Below are 23035 nucleotides of genomic sequence, written 5' to 3'. Positions count from 1 at the left end.
TATACTCTCCTCAGTCAGCTGCCCCCAGAGGCAGGATGGTTCACCTGCCTGGACCTGAGAGATGCATTCTTCTGCATTCGGTTGGCACCCCAGAGCCAATCACTGTTCGCCTTCGAATGGACTGAACCTGATACCGGCCGGCAGCTCCAGCTGATATGGACTCGGCTCCCACAGGGCTTCAAAAACTCCCCAACCCTCTTGGGAAGCGCTAACCTTAGATTTAGCCACCGTTCCTCAAGAAGAACCGCTGCACTCTATTGCAATATGTGGATGATCTGCTCCTAGCCTGTGCCACCGAGACCAAGTGCCAAACCGCGACATGGGCACTCCTGTCCCACTTAGCCAAGACGGGGTATAGAGTCTCCTGGAAAAAAACCCAGCTCTGCAGAGACACCTTAAGCCAAAGACTCATAGTTAAAGTATCCTACTCGGTCACCACCTTAATGAACAGTCAAGGACCCCGATGGCTGTCAAATGCACGGCTGACTCAGTATCAGGGGCTACTCCTGGAAAACCCTTGGATCTCGTTAGAAACTGCACACCCTGAATCCAGTCACTTTCTTGCCAACCAAGGAAGGGGATCCAGAACATGACTGAATAGAAGTTATCAACGAGGTCTAGGCCACCAGACCTGACCTCCGGGACAGCCCACACCCTAACCTGGACCTTACTCTGCATACTGATGGCAGCAGCTTCCTGAGGGACGAAAAACATAACACAGGATACGCAATAACCACCCCAGACGAGGTATTCGAGGCAGGGGCACTTCCATCGGGATGGTCGGCCCAACGGGCAGAACTATGGGCACTAATAAGAAACCTTACTCTATCTGAGGGCCAAAAAGTCAACATCTACACTGACTCTCGGTATGCCTTTGCTTCCGTCCATATCCATGGGGCTATACACAAAGAAAGAGGCCTTCTGACCGCGGAGGGAAAAACTATTCAAAATAGACAAGAAATCCTTAAGCTCCTATAAGCCATTTGGCTTCCCCAGCAGGTTGCAGTTATCCATTGTCGGGGCCACCAGAGGGGCAACGAGCCCTCAGCAGTTGGGAACAGGCTCGCCGACACCATGGCCAAATTAGCGGCGATGGGAAGACTTAGTGAGCTACTCTTGGTCACTGACACTACCACCATGTCCCTCCCGTGGTACACAAAAGAAAAACTCAGATGGGCAAAGTCAGAAGGGGCCACCAGATTGCCATAAGGGTGGTGGCAACTGCCCGATGGAAGACTCTTCATCCCAGCCCTATGAGGTACTCAAGTAACCGCCTTACTTGTGCAAAGAACAATCCAAAGTCTGGCCCTAGCCCCATCCCTGGGATTCAGAGAAGCGGAGCCGCACCTTTTGAGGACCTCGAAGTCGACTTCACCGACATGACAAGATGCCGCGGCGTTAAGTATTTACTGGTCTTGGTCTATACCTACTCCGGGTGGGTCGAAGCTTTCCCCACTCAGACTGAAAAGGCCACGAAGTAGCTAAGGTCCTCCTCAGGGAAATTATTCCGTTACGGGATTCCACTTTCCATACACAGTGACAATGGACCAGCCTTCATAGCAGAGCTTCTCCAGATGGTAGCCAGAGCTATGGGCATCAACTGGAGGCTCCATACAGCTTACAGACCACAAAGTTCAGGGAAAGTTGAACGCATGAACTGTACCCTCAAGGAGACATTGGCTAAACTCCACCAGGAGACCTCCCTAGGGTGGGTGGACCTCCTACCGTAGCCGTCCTTTGGGCGTGCTGCACCCCTGGCAAATCTGGATTCTCTCCCTTCGAAATTATGTTCGGGAGGCTCCCTCCCCTGCTAACCAGTCTCCCTGGTTACATTCACCAGCTGGGGTTCTCCAGCCTCTGAAACCAGATGGCTGCGCTAGGCAAGGTCCTCACAGATGTACATGCTTACATTCTGGAAAGGGTCCCCATTTCTCTCGGGGCCCTGGTATACCACTTTACCTCAGGAGACCAAGTCTGGGTCAAAGATTGGAAGTGTGAGCCCCTCCGACCCCGGTGGACAGGCCCTCACACTGTCTTACTTGTTACTCCCACCGCTCTTAAAGTTTCAGGCATTGCCCCGTGGATCCATCACACCCAGGTTAAAAGAGCCCAGCCAGAGACTGACGCCTGGACCGCCCGGCCTGTCCACTCCCTCTGACCCTTAAGAAACAGCCCGGATGAGTCTTGCCGTTGTCTGCCCAGCCTCCGTCTTTGCTGTTATTAGACTCCTATTGTTTCTAGCCTTTGCTGGTCTCATTGCATCCTCCCCACTGAGCTGGTCACCACTGGAAAAGGGACTGTTAGGTTCTACTTGCTGTTCTGGGCTGCTTGCCTCCTCTCCCTAACCTGTCTTAGGCAGCAACCATGATTTGGCTTTTTCTCATACTATCTCTTCCCCAGGAAGGAGTCACGACCTCGCTTTCCTGTCCCTTAGGCTGCCGGGAAAAATTCGCTGGCCACCCAACCTTCTCATACTTACATTTCATAGAGACCTCCGTCACCCGTGGGGCTACAGCCCGGATCCTTGCCCTGCAGGGTTATCGTCCTCTTAGCCAATATGATGATATGTAAGTTGTTACCACTTACGATCATCAACAGGGGAGACATGATGGGGAAACTGACCTAAAATCGTTCCCTGCCACGTGGAACTGAGCTAAAATGGTGGCCCCAGTGGAGAGAGAAGTCCCCAGCCTAAGCCCCTGCCCACTTCCGCATAACCCCCTCCAAGCCACACCTGGAGTCAATCACCAGATGACACCTACCCCTTCCCCGACTCAAGGAAGTCCCCAACCCACAAAAACCTGCTCAAAACTTTGCTAGGGGCTCAGTCTTTTGGGAAGGATCCTGCTGAGCCCACCGGCGTAATAAAAGCTGTGTTCTCCCTGATCTTCACGTGCCGCTTGAGTTTCTCGGTCCTTGCCATTTTTCTGCAACATTAGCAGTGTCGGTCAGCCCAGCCTGAGGATCACAGGCAAGTTGGCACTTTTTCAGTATAAACTAAGTTTTACTTTCTTAGCTGGTGTGGACAGAAAAGGGGCCACATATTAAACCTGACAGCCCAGGAGACTGAAAATAACCACATAAGATGGCGTAAGCATAAAAAATTTCATAACAAAATGGGCCATGGCGGGAAGTCATCTTTAGCTTCCTTCATAAAGTTAATCTGTGCCTTTAAGTGAGCCTGTCTATTGTCTTTTTGCACCTGAGATGACATCCTTGGAATGTCAGTAATCCCATTTTCTGTACCAGAACAGGAAAGTCCAGAATCCCTCATTATTCTTGTCCCTTAATTAACATCTCTATGTGAACTATTAACTGTCTTGTACCACCTATGTGAAAGAAGTACCTGTCTCTCCAATTTACTTTTATCCAATCCCAGAGATTTTCCTGCTTTGCTTCCTTCCACCCCCTTAATCTATCACCAGTGGATTTCATGTAACCCTCCTCCTTTGATTCTATGTATAAAATAAGCTGCAAACCGCCATTTTACAAAGCATTTTCTCAATCGGTTGAGATTTTGTTTCCTGGCAATTGTCATCAGTTTGGTTCGAATAAACTCTTACAAGTTTTCTCTCTTAGGCTGGATGTTTTTCATTGACATGACGTGGCATAGTCGGCACTATTCCAAAAAGCCAACCCAGAAACACCCTGCAGACCCGAATTCAGTGCTAGGTACCCATTGTGTCCCACCAACTCCCTGCTTCACATTGGGTGAACTTGGGTGAGTTTTTCTTGGAATTCCAGACCTCCCTTTTTAAGGTAGGAGGCCCTGACTTTGAGTTTGTTTGTTTGTTTGTTTGTTTGTTTGTTTTTAAATCCTCGAGGTGGCGTTAAAGGTTAAGGGTTGAGATAACCCAGGTTAAGGACAAGAGTTAAGATAACTCAGGGACAGGAGAGAAAAACGGGTGGCTCGTTTTAATTTTGGCTTTTCAATTAGAATTGCTTACTGCGAGTCAGAACAAAATTTTTTTTTGATAAATGAGCCTGAACTTGTTCACCTCCGAAGATAAGGGGTATTTACTCCCTCTGGCTCGAATTTCGGGTATTCTTAGGTGACTAAGACTCTTTGTGGAGGTGTTTGAGGGTACTCCTCAAAACGTGCAGTGGCCCCATAGGGATTTCCAACACAACTGTAATCAAATATTTGGCTTGTCTGGGGACACTCATGTAAGGCTGGTTTACCTAGTGCTCCGAGTCCTGAAGGTTGTACTAGGCAGCCAGGGAGAGAAACCGAGGCACGTAAGAGGGTTGAAGCGACTCAGGAGGTCAACCCATAAGCAGCACACTTCAACCCACTACACAATATCACTAGAAATTTGTTCAGACTCTGAAAATCGCAGGAAACTAAAAATTAACATGGGAAATCGTGCCTCAAAAGGCCGACAATCTCCCAGGATCTAGTCCATTAATTCTGCAGATGTACATTTCCTAGGAGTCTTGCAAGTACTTACAGATATGGAAAGGTTTATCTAGAAGTGATGTCAACTTAAGATTGATGTAGGTGATGTTGGATCTGCCTGCAGTTTCTGAGTGTGGGCTGGGATCTTGTCTCGTGATGCCGAAGAATGGACACACGGACCTGGGAGAGGCAAAAAGTTTTAAAAAGAGGATAGTTCAATGACAAAGAAAGAATCCTCAAGGCAGCCATGGAAAAGAAGAGGATAGTTTATTAGAGGCAGGAGAAGAGGTTGCAGCTCCCGAGTGGGAGGGGTTCCTGAATGGGGGGGGTGCCCCATGACTGAGGCAAAACCTCTTACTTTTATACCTTCCCTTGCCTGCTTGGGGAAGGGGAGCTGTTTGAAGAAGGGAACTATCTGAAGAAGGAAACTGGTGCCTTCTAATGAAATTCATCTACCAGGTTTGTTCTGCTTGCCCATCCTGGAGGAATTAGCAAAGTAACCCACTCTTATCTATCAGATCTGCTCCGTTTGTCAGGCCAAAAGGAATTTTATGATTAACCTCAAGGCCTTGCTACATTATGTCCTGAAACGAAGGAGTGATTTTCATAACCTGGAGTTTTAGGATATGGTTATCTTTGTTTATTCCACCAGGGACCTCCCTGTCCACCTAGAGACATGCTAGCTAACCTGTATCAAGATAGACAAAATGGAGCTCTTTTAACATCTAAATTTTTGTGTGCACAATTAGAAAAGCTGACTTAAAAATCAAATTAAACAGTATGGGAGGTTTACCTCAATTGGCAAATAGAAGCCTCTGAAATGATATAGAGAGACGTTCTTCTCTCCAGGAAGTTAGTAAGAAAATTTTAGACTGTCTCTACATTAAAGAATGTTTCTGAAGCTGTTCAATGGCAACATCCCAGTTTTCCCTCTCTGGCTGTCCCAATGTGTGCCTTAGTTGTCTGGACTTGCTCTCCTTTTCCTCCGTCTCTTCTGTAGCTCTGCTGAAGTTCCCGTTTGAGAGGAGCTGGTCTTCGGCAGAGGGGAATCCACGGTTGTATGCAGGCAGGACTAAGGAATCTACTAAACATTCCCCCAACCCTCTCTAGGACCCCAATGAGTTCACAAAGGAATTTGAATTAACTGTTAGAACTATAATCCTGGCTTTTAAAAATTTATTCCAATTAATGTATCTACTGGTTTCTGAGAGCAAAGCAACAAAATTATTAAAGGTTTGCTAGGGAAACTCCTGTAGAAGAATCTGCTTTTATTGTAAAAAGACAAGTCACTCTAAGGATTGTAGAAAACTAAAATAGGATTTAGAAAAACAAAGGAAATAGAAAAAAAGCATAGGGCTGCTCTAAGGACTATGAGAGCATTTCCCCTTCTTACTAACACTGGGGCTACTTTATCTGTTAACACCACCAGGTTAAGTTGCCATCTCCCTTGGAGTAACGCTTCTGTACAAATGGTAGGGATATCTAATCAACCAATGTCTGTTTTTCAAATCAGAACTTGTTCCCTTCCAAATAGGAAATGTTAAGGGGCAACATCTATTTTTACTACTCAAATCTGCCCTACTCACCTGATAGTGTGAGACTTTCTAACCAATGATGCTCACATATCCTCCCAGAAGGGTGAAATGTATTTAGAACTAAATGAATCAGATTTGGAAAAAAAAGATTTTAAAAGAGACAAAAACTAAGAGGAACTGGGAAAGTTATAGGTTTGTAAAGGAAAATCTTGAAAGAATTTTATGTATGGTTAAGCTAAATGTGATTAAGTAAATTTAAATATCACAAGTAAGCTGGTGCAAAATTAAGTTTTCTTTCTCTGCTAAGTAAGACAAAGTTTGTTACAAGACTGTTGGTCTGCTACTGATACTGTGAAAAAGTTTTCTGCCTGAAAATCAAAAATTATGTGTCATCAAAATATTTTTCTATGTTTTATATTGTCTTATTTAGGTCTTTAGTTACTCAAGAAAACTAAATCTAAGAACTGAATTTTGCTAACAGTTATGTAAACTTCTGTATTTAGGACTACTGGAGTTCATGAGCCCTCCTGGGGCATGAGTACATGCCAGTGTAAGGAAATTTAGCACAATGGGTATTGTAATGGTTATGGCCCACTGTTACACCAGCTGGAATTAGCTTATTGTTCCAGCTGGTGTAACAGAGTTTACTTTAAAAGGAGGGCTTATAATTCTGTGTCTGAGCACCTGTAATTCTATCCTTCCAGTAAAGAGACCCAGGAGAAAGGATGGAGATTTGCACAGGATCTCAGAGCTATAAATAGATATCCTGTGCTTGTGTGTATTGCCAGTATTTTTCAGGGATAGATTTATGTCGTGCCCTTTTCAGCATTCCTATAAAATAAAAGACAGGAATACCTCTTTGGTTTTCCACCTGTGAAGATCAGAGTTTACTTGGACAGTATTGCCCCAGGAGTATACAGAGAGTCCCACCTATTTCTCTCAGATACTAAAAGCTGATTTGAATAATGTTGAATTTTCCAGATATTCTACCTCATCCAATATGTGGATGATTTATTCTTATGCTACATGCAATAACTTTCATGGTAAACATAAATTTAAGTTTCTTATTTACTTGAATAAGATCAGCCTAATAAGCTGAATTAATTGATCTAACAGTAGCTTGTAAATGAGCCAAAGATCAAATAGCTAAAATATTTACACTGATAGTTGCTACATCTTTGGTGTAGCTCATAACTTGTGGAAACAGTGAGGTTTCTTAACTTCCTTAGGGCAGCCCATAAGAATAGAAAATATGTTACATAATTTAAATTAGGTATCATACAACAACCAAAACAATAGGCAAGTATGAAAATCCAGGACGTTCTAAGTCTGCCATCATAGAAGGACACGGAAATAATTTAGTTGATACTGCAACTAGACTAGCAGCAATAAACAGCCAAATTATCCAGACTTGAGCGCTAGGTAAACCAGCCTGTAGGTGTGCACCCCCGGACAAGTCAAAAAACTTGTTCACCTCTGAAGATAAGGGGCATTTACTCCCTCTAGTGAAGTAAGAATATTTTTCTGTGAAACCCCAAATGATGTAGGTGATGTTGGATCTGCCGGTAGTTTCTGGGTGTGGGCTGGGATCCTGTCTCGTGAAGGCGAACAATGGACACACGGACCAGGGAGAGGCAAAAAGTTGTAAAGGAAGATAGTTTATTAGAGGCAGAAGAAGAAGTTGCCACTCCCGAGCGGGAGGGGGTCCCGAATGGGGGTGCCCAGTGACTGAGGCCAAAGTTCTTACTTTTATACCTTCCCCTGCCTGCTTGGGGAAGGGGGCTGGAGCCTTCTAATTCATCTATCAGGTTTGTCCTGTTTGTCCATCCTGAAGGGATTAACGAACCAACCTATTCCTATTGATGTAGATGATGTTGGATCTGCCTGCAGTTTCTGGGTGTGGGCCGGGATTATGTCTCGTGAAGTCAAAGAATGGACACACGGACCAGGGAGACGCAAAAAGTTTTAAAAACAGGATAGTTTATTAGAGGCAGGAGAAGGAGTTGCCACTCCCGAGCGGGAGGGGGTCTCGAATGGGGGTGCCCAGTGACTGAGGCAAAAGCTCTTACTTTTATACCTTCCCCTGCCTGCTTGGGGAAGGGGGCTGGAGCCTTCTAATTGACTTCACCTACCAGGTTTGTCCTGTTTGCTCATGCTGAAGGGTCTAACAAGCTAACCGATCCCTATCTATCAGATCTGCTCCTTTGTCCAGCCAGAAAGGATTTGAGATTATCTATTAACCTTAAGGTGTATTGCCATGTCTCTGTCCTGGTGTGAAGGAGACATTCCAGGGCCTGGAGTTTCAGGATATGGCTGCTTTTTTGTTTATTCCACCAGGGTCCCCCCCCCCCCCCCCCATCGACTGTCTACCTAACCAACATACTAACTATCCTGCCTCAATAATGCCCCCTTGGACCTTTGAGTCTTCAAGACTTCCTTTTGCTCAGTGGCCCACTCTAAACCCTTTGGAGTGTACTTTCTCTTCTATACTTCTCTGGGGCTTCAACCTCTTTGAAGTGTAGCCTTTCTTCTAATAAACTACTCTTTCACCCCTTTACTTTCGTGTCTCATTCAGTTCTATGCTTGAGATGCCAAGAACCAGGACACCGCACCGAGGAAGGCCCACTCTCTGGTAACAAACTTACATAGCCCAACTGTTAATAATTGCTAAAGGTATACGAGATAACTTCATTATCAATATTATATTTATGGTTTTGAAATTTAGAAGGAATATTATTATAAAAGGAAGAAAAGGGATGTGTGTGTATTTCTAAGAGAGGTTAAAAAGAAAGTACTTTGTCCTAGTAAGTTGATTATTTCTGAATGAGGAAAAGGAGACAAACTGAGAAGGACAAGTCAAGTTTTATGTAGGGAGATTAGTGGAAAAGAAGCATTGCGGAAGGAATTTTATATATGTAAAAATTAAAACCCAATAATGCTTACCCCTAACTCAACATAGACTACTAACTATATTAATTCAGATAGAAGCTGAAGTGGATGTATATTATACAAATATGGCCCTCTAGAATGGCTGCTGAGACACACAAAATTTATTTATGAAACTCTTAGTGTCTTCCTGGCCTCTAGAAAATTTTAAGTAGTAATTGTAATTTACACCATCATGTTCTTACAGCCTTGGCCCCTATTAAACCTTAAAGTTACAATTCTCATTTACACAGCTAACAGAAATTAGATTAATACATGACACTTGAGTGCTTCCAATGTAAACTAAGTAGGCCATATTAAATTAAAATGTAAATGTTATGTCCCCAATCTATATGGAATTCTGATTTCACTCAATCCTGACCTATCATATCCACCCCAACAAACAACAATATATGGTATATGGGAAGGGGACTTTTTTAATTGGGGAGGGTTAGAAAATTCTTGTCATACTAATTTCTATTATAATGATACCAGGTTTATAGTAAATGCTATGGGAATACAATATAATACTAAAATCATAGGCAAATTAACTGCCTGAGCTTAATAAAACCCATGATAATATTGATACTGAAAATCCAACATATTGGGAAATTGAACTTAATTCTCCCCATGAAATCATTTCTATGGAAAACAATTGGCCAAAAGAAAAATTAGAAGTTCTAGATCATGAAATAATAGAGAACCTTCATTCATCTAGCCAAACTTATAACTTATCAATAGCAGTAGACGAGGGAGGAAAACATATTAACTTACTAAAAAATTATGATAATGCATGTAAAGGGTTCTTTGGTTGGCTAGGATGTTTGCTCCCCTCGGACTCATACTTGTCTAACATTGTACGTTTTCTGCTCCTAATTGGTGTTACAGGTTTGATGCTATTGCTCTTGGTCCTAGTTTGTACATGTTATACTAGATGCAAAAAAACAGAGGAAGTAAGACGGACAGAGGAAAAAAATACAAAACTTGGATTATGATAGCTCAAAGATTAGAAATGATCCAGAATATATTTAATGAAGACATATAGGATCTGAATACCTCCCATTTGTTCAACTTTTCTTTTAAATGTAAATAAATAATTCGGCCCTGACTGCCATCTAAGGTTATGGTCTTGTCCCACCCCCAATGGTCCAACACTCAGCAAGACAAACGCTGACACTAAGACTTCCTAGGAATGAGCCTTCCTATCCAACCAAAAGGTTGATCATCGATGCATCCTTCGGATTGATCTATGACCAAAAGGGGGAAGTGTGGATGGAATAGGGGCCACATATTAAACGTGACAAGCTAAGGAGACTGAAAATAACCACATGAGATGGTGTGAGCATGAAAAGTTTCATAACTAAGTGGGCCATGGCAGGAAGTCACATCTTTAGCTTCCTTCATAAAGTTAATCTGTGCCCTTACGTGGGCCTGTCTATTGTCTTTTTGCACCTAAAATGACATCTTTGGAATGTCAGTAATCCTTTTTTGTGGACCAGAGCAGGAAAGTACAGAATCCCTCATTATTATTCCTGTCCCTTGATTAACATCTCTATGTGAACTATTAACTGTCCTGTACCACCTATGTGAAAGAAGTACCTGTCTCTCCAATTTACTTTTATCCAATTCCAGAGATTTCCCCGCTTTGCTTCCTTCCACACCCCTGTAATCTACCACCAGAGGATTTCATGTAACCTTTCTCCTTTGATTCTATGTACAAAATAAGCTGCAAACTGCCATTTTGCGAAGCATTTTCTCAATCCGTTGAGATTTTGCTTCCCGGCACATGTCGTCAGTTTGGCTCAAATAAACTCTTATTAGCTTTCTCTTAGGCTAGATGTTTTTCCTCCACACTGGTTATTTTCAGAGCCACCCCTACCTCAAGAGGAGACTGGGCCCACTAGGCATGGGTGACTGCCTTTGAAGTGTGTGCTCGGTTTCCCTTAACGTCTGCACCCCAGTACCCAGGATACTCCAGTCTGGGGGCAGCTGGTCACCTAGGGCGAGAGGGTCGCTGGCCCCAGAAACCCCAAAAGCCAGGTGAGAGTGGGGTCAGCGTCTTTCCCGTTTGCCCTAGGGGCACAGGGACTAACATGACCGCAGCTTTGATTCCCAAGTTGTCCAGCTCCTCCGGTTGCCTCCCACTTCTGCGGGACTTGGCCAACTTGGGGTCAGATCTGCTCTAGGGTGGCCATGGGCGGATCACGCCAGCTTCCTCATCTACAAAATAGGTATCCAACGCCAGCTTCCATTGAATAAAGCCACGCCTAGCCGCCCCATCTCTCCGGGGCCCCCCTCCCCTTCCCCACTGCCCAGCCCCACTCTCGGTCCTGCCTCGGGCGCAGGCGCGGTCCGTGCCAGCCGGCGTAGTCGCAGTCCCTGGCGCCAGAGCTACCTCAGCATCTTCGGTGTTCCCCGTCTCCCTCCTCCTCCTTCCTCCCTCCCCCTCCCCTCCCCCTCCCCCTCCCCCTCCAGCGCGATGGCGAAGCCGGTGACAGAGAGCTAGAAACGGAAGCAGGTAAGTGTGCGTGGGATTGCGGGGCTGGGCGACGTGTCCGAGGTGAGGAAGAGCTTCATCCGGCACCTGCACTTCACACTGGTCAAGGACCGCAACGTAACCAGGCACCGTGACTACTTCTTCGCGTTGTTGCACACGGTGCGCGACCACCTGGTGGGCCGCTGGATCCGCACGCAGCAGCACTACTACGAGCGCGACCCTAAGGTGAGGCGGCCGCCGGAGGCCGAGTCCCATGCCTGGGGTCTCTGCTCTCATCCTGCTGCGGCCGCTGCCCCACCCCGAAAAACGGAAGTCCTTTGTGCGCGGTCTGTTGAGCCACAGGCCCCCGAGAAGTGACAGAAAGCGTTGCGCTGCTCCCAAGAAAGAGGCACGTAGGGCCAATGCCTACGGAAGGTTTCTAAGTTGAGCACGGTCATCCTGTCCGCTCCCACAGCCCAACGGGGATCCACACACTGCCCTCTCGCGGAGGAAAATAGCTTCGGGTGGGGCTCCTGATCCCCGCCTCGCCCCCACCGCATTTCCTTGGGGGGCTGCTAGCTTTACACAGGCCTGGCCCGGTACTTCCCGCCGCGCCACCCGGGGCGCAGAGCAGATTCTTGCTCTCCTCTACATCCGTGGCAGACGAGGCCCCAGGGTATCTGGTCTTTGGCCCCCTCTGCTCAGTGCGGAGCCTGCAGGACACTTGCCCTAGGATTCTGGCCTTGCAGACCTCCACTGCCTCCCCGGAATTCCTGAGCCCTGGATCCTGGCGGAATTTTACGTCCTGTCACCAGCCGTGTGCTTCCGTGATGACTGCAGAGTCGGGGCTTCCTCTTACCCCGGGCCCCACCTTTGTTTTTCTGCAGCAGCTTGTGGGTGAAAAGGAGACTGGAACGAGGCCTGGGTAGTTCATGAGTTGGCAGGGGGTGAACTGTAATTTGCAGGAAATTGTGGGGCTTTTTTTCTGGCTAGACAGCGATTAGAGGAAAATCGTTGGAGATGCTTCCTAAAGCAGGAGGGGTCAGAAGCTCAGGAAAAACCCCGGAAAGAAGGCTGTAAGGTCCACACCTTCCTTGAACAACTTTACTTACCTTAAGTTTCAAGGAGACTAAGTAATTGTTACTTTTTACGTTTTGCAAAAATTTATGTTTAAGGCAGGAAAATACAAAATACAGAAAAGACGCTGATGATCTCTATTACTCTCATCTATATTAAAATATAGGCGTATGTCCTTTCAGATCTTTTTCTACTCCTAAATATATATACACATTTCTAAAAAGTATATTGCATATACAGTTTTGTGGCTTTTCTGTTTTATTCAGTATTTGTAACTTTTTCAACAGCTCCATGTTAGTAAACATACTTCTCTAATATCATTGGTAGTTTTCAGTTTGGTAAGTGTATCATAGGCTGGACCAGCCCCCCTGCAGCCAGTAGAATTTTGTTCTTTCTGCTATACTAAGGTGGAGTGAAAACTGGCATGGAAAGGACACACTTGCAGGCGTGAAAGTCAGTTTGTAAAGATTTGACTTGCAGTGTACACCTGTGCACTGGGCAGTTGCTTTGTTGGCAGTATTTTAGAGTATTTTCACAGGGCATTAAGAAATGCTTAATAATTGCTAAGCATGAGATTGCTTTTTCAAACTTATTTTGGGGCACTCTGTTTTTCTAAAAGAAATGGTAAAAGGACAGATTTGTTGAAATACCAACTAGGCTTCTTCATATTTAGTATGCAACACAGCGTAGAAAGCAGTGGCACCAAATGGCTAAAACAGGTTATTACCACAAAGGCTTGGGATGACTGCCAGGGAAACTGGCCAGGAGGCAGTGGCTCCCCCAGGATTCCCTGCTGATGGCAGAGTTCTGCTTTGCAACATCATTTTTATCATCTATGTAGCAGGTGTATGGCTTTGGCTGCACATTCAAGAGCATTTCCCTGGAGCTGGAGCAGGACACACCCCAACACCTTAGGACTTCCCTTAGAGTTTATGTATGTTTAAGGTCCTCAAAAGGCCAGTGATGGGCTCAGGGATTATCGAAATGACATTTCATGAACAGAATTAATCCCCCTAACGTAACAGGTTTGCTGATCCTCAGTGAGTGGTCTGAGTTTTGATTGTCTGCTGTGATGGCAATAGGTGGAAACCTTTCTCTTTTAAAGAAACCACACAGCCTGTAAATGAAAGGATGTTTGCCTGTTCTGGACAGGAAGGCCATTTTAAAAAGGAGAATTGAAATTTAAGGGCTTCAGTCTGGCTAATTCATGTTGAAAATAAGCTCATCTCCTTTTTCTGCAAAAGTTACATGTTTGCTTGTAATGGACCAGAAACAAGTATCACTAGGGTCAGAGCCCAGGGCTCCCAATAAAAATCCTGCAGAGCCACAACCCCAGCCTTGGGAATAGCCTCAGGGACTTGTACCATCACACTTCAGACTGGGGTTGCCTGCCTATCTATTCTTAATAAATTAGAGTGCTTTTATTATTTTTGTCTTTTAAACAATTATGCAAGTCCTTATGCTTACTGGAATAAAAATTAGAAAATACAGATTAAACCAAAAAAAAAAGTTAACTGTAATCTCACCATCTAGTAATAACATTATAAGTGCTACAAACATTTTGTGTTCATTGTTTTTCCTATACTAGTAGAAACATTTGTTTTTATTACACTAAATAGTATTGTGCTGTACCTATTGTTTCATAACTCTTTTAGTTCTTTGTATTGGTAACAGCAGAAACAATTGAAACTCATGGCTGGGAGGCAGATTCTTCAAGCAGTCTGCCTGGCAAATCAGCAAGTCTAAAAATCTGGCTAAAATTGAGAGGTGTGTGCTTGGCAGGAGGCAGCACTTAGTTCTAAAGACTGTTCAGGGATTCTTTGAAGTGATGGTAAGGTGATGGTAAGGTTGGAATTCCACTCTAAACTCAGGAATGGCATAGAACTGGGTGGTGAGAGATGGCTCACTTGAATCAAGTGCCTTTAGTTCTGGCTTTGCAGTTCAGCCTATGCAACCTTGGACTTCATTTGACTTCTTAAACTTTCTTGGCTTCAGTTTTTTTATCTTTAAAATGAGGGGGATTGAGTTAGGTAACCTATTTCTGAGGTCCCTTGCCATTCTAAAACATGGTTTTGTGTTTGCTTATAAAATGTTTCCATATTATATTGACATTCCATCTCCATCCAAAAAGAATTTCAGAATGCATGAGCAAGGTATGACACAAAAGCTTCAAACCAATAGATGATCTCAAAGAGAAAATTGGGGCAAGACAGTAAGGGTAGGAAAATAGTTTTAATTCAGGATACAAAGTCAGGAGACAAAATGGAAACATAAGATCTAGCAACCAAAACAAATGGCAGATCATATCCACTTATGGGAGTCACGGAATCTGCGATAACTTCTACGGTGGGTAGGTATGAAATTTCTTCTGTGGGTCTTGAAAGCAGATGTTGTGCAGTGTGGACAGCTGACCTAACTGCATCGGTGCAATGAGTGGATGGAATACTAGTTTACTATGTAGCTGCCTTATTGCATCCCTTCAGTGACCATATGGAATAGCCAGTTTACTATGTAACTGGACTTCTGCATCCCTGCAGTTAGTGGATGGAATTGTCAGTTTATTATATAACTGGCCTACATCACCCCTGCAGTGGGTGGATGGAATAGTCAATTTACTATATAACCACCTACTTTATCCCTGCAGTGATTGAAATAACGTTTCCTATGGCCCTTTTTAATAAATTCATGGCATAATCTCAATGGTAGATTAAGGAAAAGGAGCTCTACCAGGGGGTCTAAACTGCTATCTTAAATATTTCTAGTTTGTATTCATTATAATGAATACAAATACTGTTTTGGTTTGGCTGGACCTGGGAGTTAAAGGAAGATAATCTACAGCAGTGTTTTGTAGCCTTCACTGCCCACAGCCCCCACTTCTGAGATTTTGTTTTAATTAGTGCTCCGACCAGCCACTGGAATCTTGTTAACATACCCAGTTATGATGTGTTTCCACTTGTGTGTGTGAAGTTGACCTTGTATCCCATGGGTTGGATTCCCTGACAGCAGATAGCACAAAGTTATTTTCTCTGGTTAGAAGCTGATGAGGGGCAGATGTTTTGTGTTGCTGATTATCCTGAGAGCTTGCCAAGCGGAAGGTAGGTGAAGCCATCATTTTATGAGATTAAGAAATCTCTCTGAGCGTGTGCCATGATTTTTTGTAGAGGACAGTTTGGCCTCTTTCAGGCTGTGATGGTTAATATTCTTTTTCAACTGGGCTGGACCACAGTGCCCAAATATTTAGTCCAAAATTATTCTGGATGTTCCTGTGATGGTGTTTTTGGGATGAGATTAACATTTAAATCAGTGTACTTCAAGTAAAGCAGTTACCCTCCCTAATGTAGGTGGGCCTCCAATCAGTTGAAGGCCTCAATAGAACAAAGACTAAACCACCACAACTCCCCAGTAAGAGGAATTTTGCCAGCAGACTCTTTGGTCTCTAAATGCAGCTGTCCCCTACGTCTCCAGCCTGCTAGCCAACCCCATTGGATTTTGGTCTCCGACTTCCACAATGACATGAGCTAGTGTTAAGTCCGGGAATCTTTCACCCCTCAGAAAGACAGAGACACACACGACAATGCAAGTCACACAGCGAGGTTTATTTCCAGCTAGCTGGGGTCCCCCGTCTCTGCCCGACGCAGCGGGTTTTAACAAAGGACCCCTAGCCTACAAAGCTAAGGGTTTTTATAGCAGTTTTAGGAGCTTAGTAATTACTAAAGTCTTAGGGAGTACAGTATGGACTTCAATTCTCACATAACTAAGACATTCTGTAATTCCTAAAGTCTTAGGGAGTGCAGATTGCTATGCTTCAAAGAGCTTACAATAGATACACTTCAAAAAGCTTCTATATCAGGAGATAAAACACCTGGTCTCTATGTCCACATCTTGGAACTAACAATTAGGCCATTAGGATGTTTTAAGCTCAAGGCTGTTAGGCTGTTAATCTTACTCTGACTTTAAAGTAACAGTTTTTGAGCTCAGGGCCGCCAGGGCTGTTAACCCTAAGATAGGGTTAACCGTAAAGCGGCAGGCCTTACTGTTAACAGTCTCTTACACTAGTTCCTTAAAATAAATCTCTATGTGCATGTCTGTCTTGTTCTGTTTTTCTGGAGAACTCTGACTGACACACAGGTGCTGTGGATGGCAGCAAGGACCTTTTGTATCTTTATGAAATATTGTAACTGACCTCACTTCGGGATCCCAGTCCTTTTAAAATGATTTTTTAAAACTTTATTTTGCATGATTTCAGACTTCAAAAGTTGCAAGAATAATACATAGAATTCCCATATACTCTTCATCCAGATTCCCCAAACATTAAACATTTTAACACATTTGTTATTTTTTTCTATATATGTGTATAAATAAATACATTTTTTTTCTCTGAACCATTTGAAAGTAAGTTCAGGTGCTCCTAAAGTTTGGAGTTTTGATGCTCCTAAAACTTGTGTGTGCTTCCTCAAATCAGGGAGACTCTTTTACACAACCACAGTGCACGATTAAACTTCTCAATGACATGTGCTATCGTCCACGGATGTCAGCTTTGCCAGTTGTCCCACTAATAAATACTAATAAGAAAGCTGAAAGAACTTTATAAATCTTTTTAGATTATACCTAATTTTTATTAAACAGAGCAAGCCTTTAAGCCATTTAGAAACCCACACAATCGAAGACATGAAGCAAATAAACAGCAGGTGATAGGAGGTTTTCTCCCTACCTCTTACAGAATGAAGTTCTTAGGATACAGTGAAGAGGAGAACACGGGAGTTTAGAAAGGTAATTGGGCCACAGAAGAGTTTGGTTCATGGTGTCTTCAATAGGGTCTTCTTGGATAGGAATTATATGTAATTTCAGTTTTAGCTGAGTGTTTTTCTCAGCCTTGAAACATTGTTTAAAATGAAAGGTGAAAGTAGCTCTGTTTAAAAAACTGACTAGTACCCCACTAGTTATAAATATCCTTTGACATAGTCCAGATCATGTAATAGAAATTGCTTAGGCCATGGCTTATCTGTCAGTGATAAGGAGACTTCCCGATTGTCTCTGGGATCTTAGTGAGTAGACGTTTTGTAGAGCTTAACGGCTGAAGGCAGAGGATTGTAAAAATGTGATGTCACAAGAGAAAAAGATAAATTTGCTTCCTGCAGAACTAAATGGTCCCTAAAGTCCCTGTAAGTTCTCAAATTTTGTAATTTTATTATATTTTACATTTTCCAGGTTGACTTTGAGCAAAGGTTCTGTGTTCTTTACCTAGGTACTGCTACCTAAAATGAAAAAGGAAATGATGATCCACGATGAGACAAAATTTACTAGTTACCTGCAGAAAGCCAAGATTCCCTGGCATTTAATTCTAAAAGAAAGTGCTTGAGTGTGACTTCACAGGTTGCGGTTAGGAGATGTGGTAGGCAATCTTAGGTCAATATTGTTACACAATGTTGTGGTGGTTTTATAAAGCTGTTCTTGGTGTTACCCTCCAAAAAGCTCTTCAGATGCAGCACAGTGGACGATGTGACATGTCCATAGAGGCAAGGGTGAACCTTGGCTGTCTGTCAGGTAGGAGGACTGCTCCCCTCCTATCTGGGTTGGGCTGGGGAGGGTGGCAGGAGGGAGGTGGCCCCAGTATATTTGGAGAGGATGGGAGCACACCAGAGCTAGCTAGTGGAATGCTGTGCCTCTGTGTTGAGTCAGTGGTCAGTGTCCCTGTGTCATGTCAGGGCCAGCTTTGCCTTGTCCAGCAGCAAGACAGCAGTCGGCCATGGGAGTTTCTCTATTCCCACTTAGCCACAGTGAGATGACAGCTGATGTGTTAAGACCAGGGCTGGCGGTGGGGGGGGTTGTGTGAAAGTGTGGAATGGGGAAGGGGGCACAGACAGAATCTAATAGACAAGAGGAGCATTGGTTGCATTTTCTTGGCACAGGATGACGTCTCTGGCCAGCTCTGCCTGTAGTAGAATCGTGTTCTTGGTGAAAGGAATTGCCCAGTCTTTGTTTTGTTATCCTGAGTATTGGAAAAGTTCTTTCTTTCCTTTTCCTGCAGGGTGTTCAGACTCTCGTGTTAAACAAAAGCTCAAAAAACCTTTTAGGAGAGGGAAAAGAAATTGGAGATCTCTCAGTGTCCAACTCAGTCTCACTGTAAAGAGGAAAACTAGCCTCTATCTACTGATATTAAACTCCATTTCCACAGAGTTCATTAATGCCTAAGATGTCTTTGGAAAATTACTGTATTGTATAATATTTGTCTTGATCTTCTTTTCATCTATTTGTGCTGAAGAGCTTTTATGCTTTTCTGTCATGTTACCTTTTGGTATAGGCTTTGTGTCTAATAAATAAACCCAACTAAAAAAATTAAGCCTGTCCCTAAGCCATCTAACCCTTGTTATAGTAATGTTGCAAGGGACCACATACAAGAAAGATCAAAGGCCCACTTCAACACCCCAGGGGGCAGGCCCCCCAAGTGTTGCTATAGAGAGGTTAAAGGATCCCTGTTGTTCTCAGGCTAAAGCAGTTGCATGTCTGATTCTCTGACCAGCACTCCCTGAGCAGGGAGGCCCTACACAAGGTTGCACAAAGGGTAACTGAGGAGGCTGGAGGGGCTACAGTGGTGGAGAGGCTGGACCTGGCCTGGGATGGCCTAAGGCCTGCAGCAGCAAAGGCCACCAAGAAGCTGGCTCTTTGCAGGCAGGTCCCCTTGTCTGTGCCTGCAACTGGCTTTTTTCCAGAACTGCCAACTCTCCCTGATTATCTGGCCTGGTAAGAGAACCAGTGTTGCGTGAGTCCAAGCCTAACCCTGTATTGAACCCCGAGGTAGGTGTGTTCTCAGAGAGGTGCAGTGACCCATATCATACCACTGGCTGTGGTAGGTATCAGGATTGGACCCCAGTCTGCACAGTTCAAAGTCTGTGCATCTTCTTGGCTTTCTTCAGTTTCATGGTGTTTACTCTGAACCATCTTAAGGGAACTGGGGAAAACAAGATCAACTTATTTGCAGAAAACCTGAAAGTTCTTAAAACAAATCACACACACATACAAACAACAGAAAAAAACAAGCCACAGTCCCAGAGTTCAGAACTCCATCTCAGCAGGCCTGCAGCCATGCCTGGCTTAGAGCTGACACAGTCAGTCTCTTCTGAGTGGTGGTGTTCGGAGGCCTGGATGCCATGGTGCTCTGCTCCCTTCTTATGCAGAGGTGCAGTAGGAGACTGCCCAGTGCTACTTGCAGAATAAATAAACTGCTGAACCCTTGATATCTGTGATCAACATGGGAAGAAAATGAAAGAGATTCAAAAGTTTCAAGTCTTGGCCCAACTTGGCCCAATTTTATGCTGCAAGAGACTGTTAGCATGAGAACTGCTACTTTAGCATACGAACTGCTACTTTAAGGTTAAGATAGGATTAACAGCCCTGAGCTTAAAATAACCTAATGGCTTAATTGTTATGTGAGACCAGATGCCTAATAGCTTATCTCCTGCTCTCTGAAGCTATGGAGGCTTTTGTAGTTTATCTATAAACTAACTCTTTGAAGCACAGCTCAACGTGCACTCTCTAAGCATAGCTCAACCTGCACTCCCTAAGACTGAAAAAAATTACTTAATGCCTTAGCTATGTGAGAATTGTAGGTTAACCTGTACTCCCTAAAACTACGGAAAATTACTGAGTGCCTTAGAAACGATATAAAAACCCTTAGCTTTAAGGGCTGGGGGTCCTTGTTAAAACCCGCTGCGTCGGGCAGAGACGGGGACCCCAGCTAGCTGGAAATAAACCTCGCTGTGTAACTTGCATTATCGTGTCCTCTGTCTGTCTGAGGGGGGGCGATTCCAGGACTTAACATATGCTTCACTCTCCCTCCCTTACAAAAAGAGTTAAGCTGTTGGAAGAACAACTGTGGCGCAACACAGGCAGTGAGAAGGGGTGGTGAAGGGTTAAGAAAGTAAGAAACAGGTCAAGAAAGGTATGAAACAAAGGCCAAGGGCCTCAAAGGACTAAGAGCCCCAAATTGGGCTGCCCTGTGGCTTTTATTGATGCACACGCAAGAAAGCAACATTGTTTTCTCCAAGGTCTGTGAATTTCACACATTGTACTGATTTGAACTAATTACCCTTGCCTGCGAACTGTCAGTTTCAGGATGTACCTCCCCAAGAGACAAAACCTTTATGCTGAAACTTACTGAAATGGATAGATGGAGAACTGATGTTGTTATACCATTGAATCTCTTCCCATGCAGGTTGTGGGAAGGAATGCAGCCACAGAGGCAGAAGCTCTCCTTAACTGGGGGAAGGTGGGGCTCTATGCCCACCTCTATCAACCCCGAGGGTTCTCTTGTTGGACCCCACTCCACTGTGCCTGGCTTGAGTTGTCCCCTCCATGGGGAATCTTACTCATCATTGGCTAACCAGCCGTCCTCTGGGGTGAAACGGAGACAAGGTGCAAGCACAAAGGTGAAGCAAAGTCCCTGAAAGGATTAGTCTCACAGACTCTTCTTTTTATTATTTTATTATTTTATTTATTTATTTATTTTTAAAAATTTATTGGGGTGACAATTGTTAGTAAAATTACATAGATTTCAGGTGTACAATTCTGTATTACATCATCTATAAATCCCATTGTGTGTTCACCACCCAGAGTCAGTTCTCCTTCCATCACCATATATTCGGTCCCCCTTACCCTCATCTCCCACCCCCACCCCCCTTACCCTCTGGCAACCACTAAACTATTGTCTGTGTCTATGAGTTTCTGTTTCTTATTTGTTTGTCTTGTTCTTTTGTTGTTTTTGGTTTATATACCACATATCAGTGAAATCACATGGTTCTCTGCTTTTTCTGTCTGACTGAGGAAACAGACGGGTAGGCTGCTGCGTGACAACAAACAACACTTTTTTTTAGTGCTAGTTAAAAGTTAGAAATTTTAGCAAAGATCAAACTAAACTTTAAAATACATATTTATAAAGTCAAAATAAAAACATCTTGATCATATTCCTGACCTTCCAATTTTTTATGAAACCTCTTGGGGAGAACCCCAAAAGTATGTGTATGCGGGGGGAACAAGCCTCTGTTTGTGTAGGAAAAAGGAAATGATTGTGCTCAAAATCTTCACTCACACTTTTCTCAGACAGCTGGATTTTGTTGGGCTCTGTATTCTCACACTGGTTACTAAGGCCTGTCTGGAGGGAGGGAAGGTGCAGTGCTATGGAAACCCCATATAATAATAAATCAGTTCAAGTGTAGGGTAAATAAAGCCAAGCTGATGAAAAGTCAGGAAAGTGCAGTGGACCCTGAGCAGTAGTCACTGCAGTGGTAGGCTATGTGGATTCATTCATTACACTATATGTTTGTGAATTAAAGTGCATTGAAATTTGTATATGTAGTAGTTTAGAAACTATACATTCAAATAATCAAAGTTTAAGAAGGCAAAGACTGAACTCTGTGATTTTTAAAATATGTGTGCATGTTCTTTCAATTTGTAGATTTAAATACGTATGGAAAGTTTTCTTAAATTACATATGATAAATTTTTAACGTTATATTCAGTTTATTTTTCAGGGACACTGATGCAGATGTTAATTATCTTTTGTACTCCATATCGATATTTTTCTCTTCAATTCTTTTCATATTTTCCCGCTTTTTTCACTTGTCCTTAGCCAGGTTTTTGTTTTCAGCTTTGCCTTTGTTTTGTATTCAGTGGTACCTCCACTTCTATGGTGGTTTTATTTCTTATTTTATTTCTTTCCCATGCTTGGTCAGGTCCTTTCATTACCTTATCAGTGTTTCTTGACTTCTTGGATGACTCTGTATTTACAAATTTCATTTGCCCCTTGGCAAATGCTGGGTGCTCTTTGCCCGTGTTTCCCCGTCTAGCTTCCTATTTTTATTTTCAGGGTGTAGATCCTGAGCTTCATCTCTTGTAGTGGAAGGAATTCTTCCTGAGCCAGCTTTTTGCAGCTAGATAATGGGGCAGGGACCTGATTTGTGCAGCTTAGAGAAAGCAGCTCCTCCTTAGGTCCCAGGTTTGTGAGTGTGTGTGTGTGTGTGTGTGTGTGTGTGTGTGTTAGTATGTGCATACAGACGTGTGAGTGTGCACATGTGTGAATGCACTGTATGTGTGAGTGTACACGAACACGTGTATGTGAGTGTACAAGTGTGAATGGGTGTACAAGTGAGTGCATGTGAGCGTGCGTGTGAGGTTGTATGTGCACATGTGAGTGTGTGTGTGCATGTGTGTGTGCACAAGTGTATGTCTGCTTGTGTGTGCATATGCGAGTGTGAAGCGCTTTATCCTTTCCCTATCTTCAGATAGCAGATACCAGCAGTGGACAGTTACCTGTGTCCCTATGTTCTGCTTCGTGGCAAAGTGGAATGAGGCACCCGCTTTCTAGTTTAGTTTTACCTGTCCTGACTTGCCACCTTTGTTTTTTTTTCTTTATTTCTTTTTTTTACTCTTGTGACTATCCAATGGAACAGCTTTTATTTTGAGTCATGACAAATAATAAAGTTCTTAGCTTCTTTTCAGTTCTACAGATTTAAAGTCATTGAACTAAATATTTTTAAGGATACTGAAAATCTCTGAATTATGTCTCCACATAATTAATCTCCACAAAGAAACAGAATCAATGTAGTTTATGTAAATTGCTGTCAACTTT

At 43.6% G+C, this 23035-nt stretch overlaps 1 protein-coding gene across 1 annotated transcript in view; it reads left to right on the top strand.

Annotated features, from left to right (window-relative positions):
* Positions 1-10737: 10737 nt before the first annotated feature.
* PYGB (glycogen phosphorylase B) overlaps positions 10738-23035 on the top strand; it is a 52748-nt gene continuing 40450 nt past the window's right edge. Inside the window, 2 exon segments of the mRNA XM_074317351.1 lie at positions 10738-11675; positions 12041-12232. Coding sequence (XP_074173452.1) covers positions 11339-11675; positions 12041-12232 — 529 coding nt within the window. The 5' untranslated portion in view covers positions 10738-11338.

The sequence above is a fragment of the Rhinolophus sinicus genome, linkage group LG13, assembly GCF_036562045.2.
Source record: "Rhinolophus sinicus isolate RSC01 linkage group LG13, ASM3656204v1, whole genome shotgun sequence".
Classification (NCBI taxonomy): domain Eukaryota; kingdom Metazoa; phylum Chordata; class Mammalia; order Chiroptera; family Rhinolophidae; genus Rhinolophus; species Rhinolophus sinicus.
Note: the sequence above shows the minus strand (reverse complement) of the source record. Positions and strands in the feature narration are given on the sequence as shown.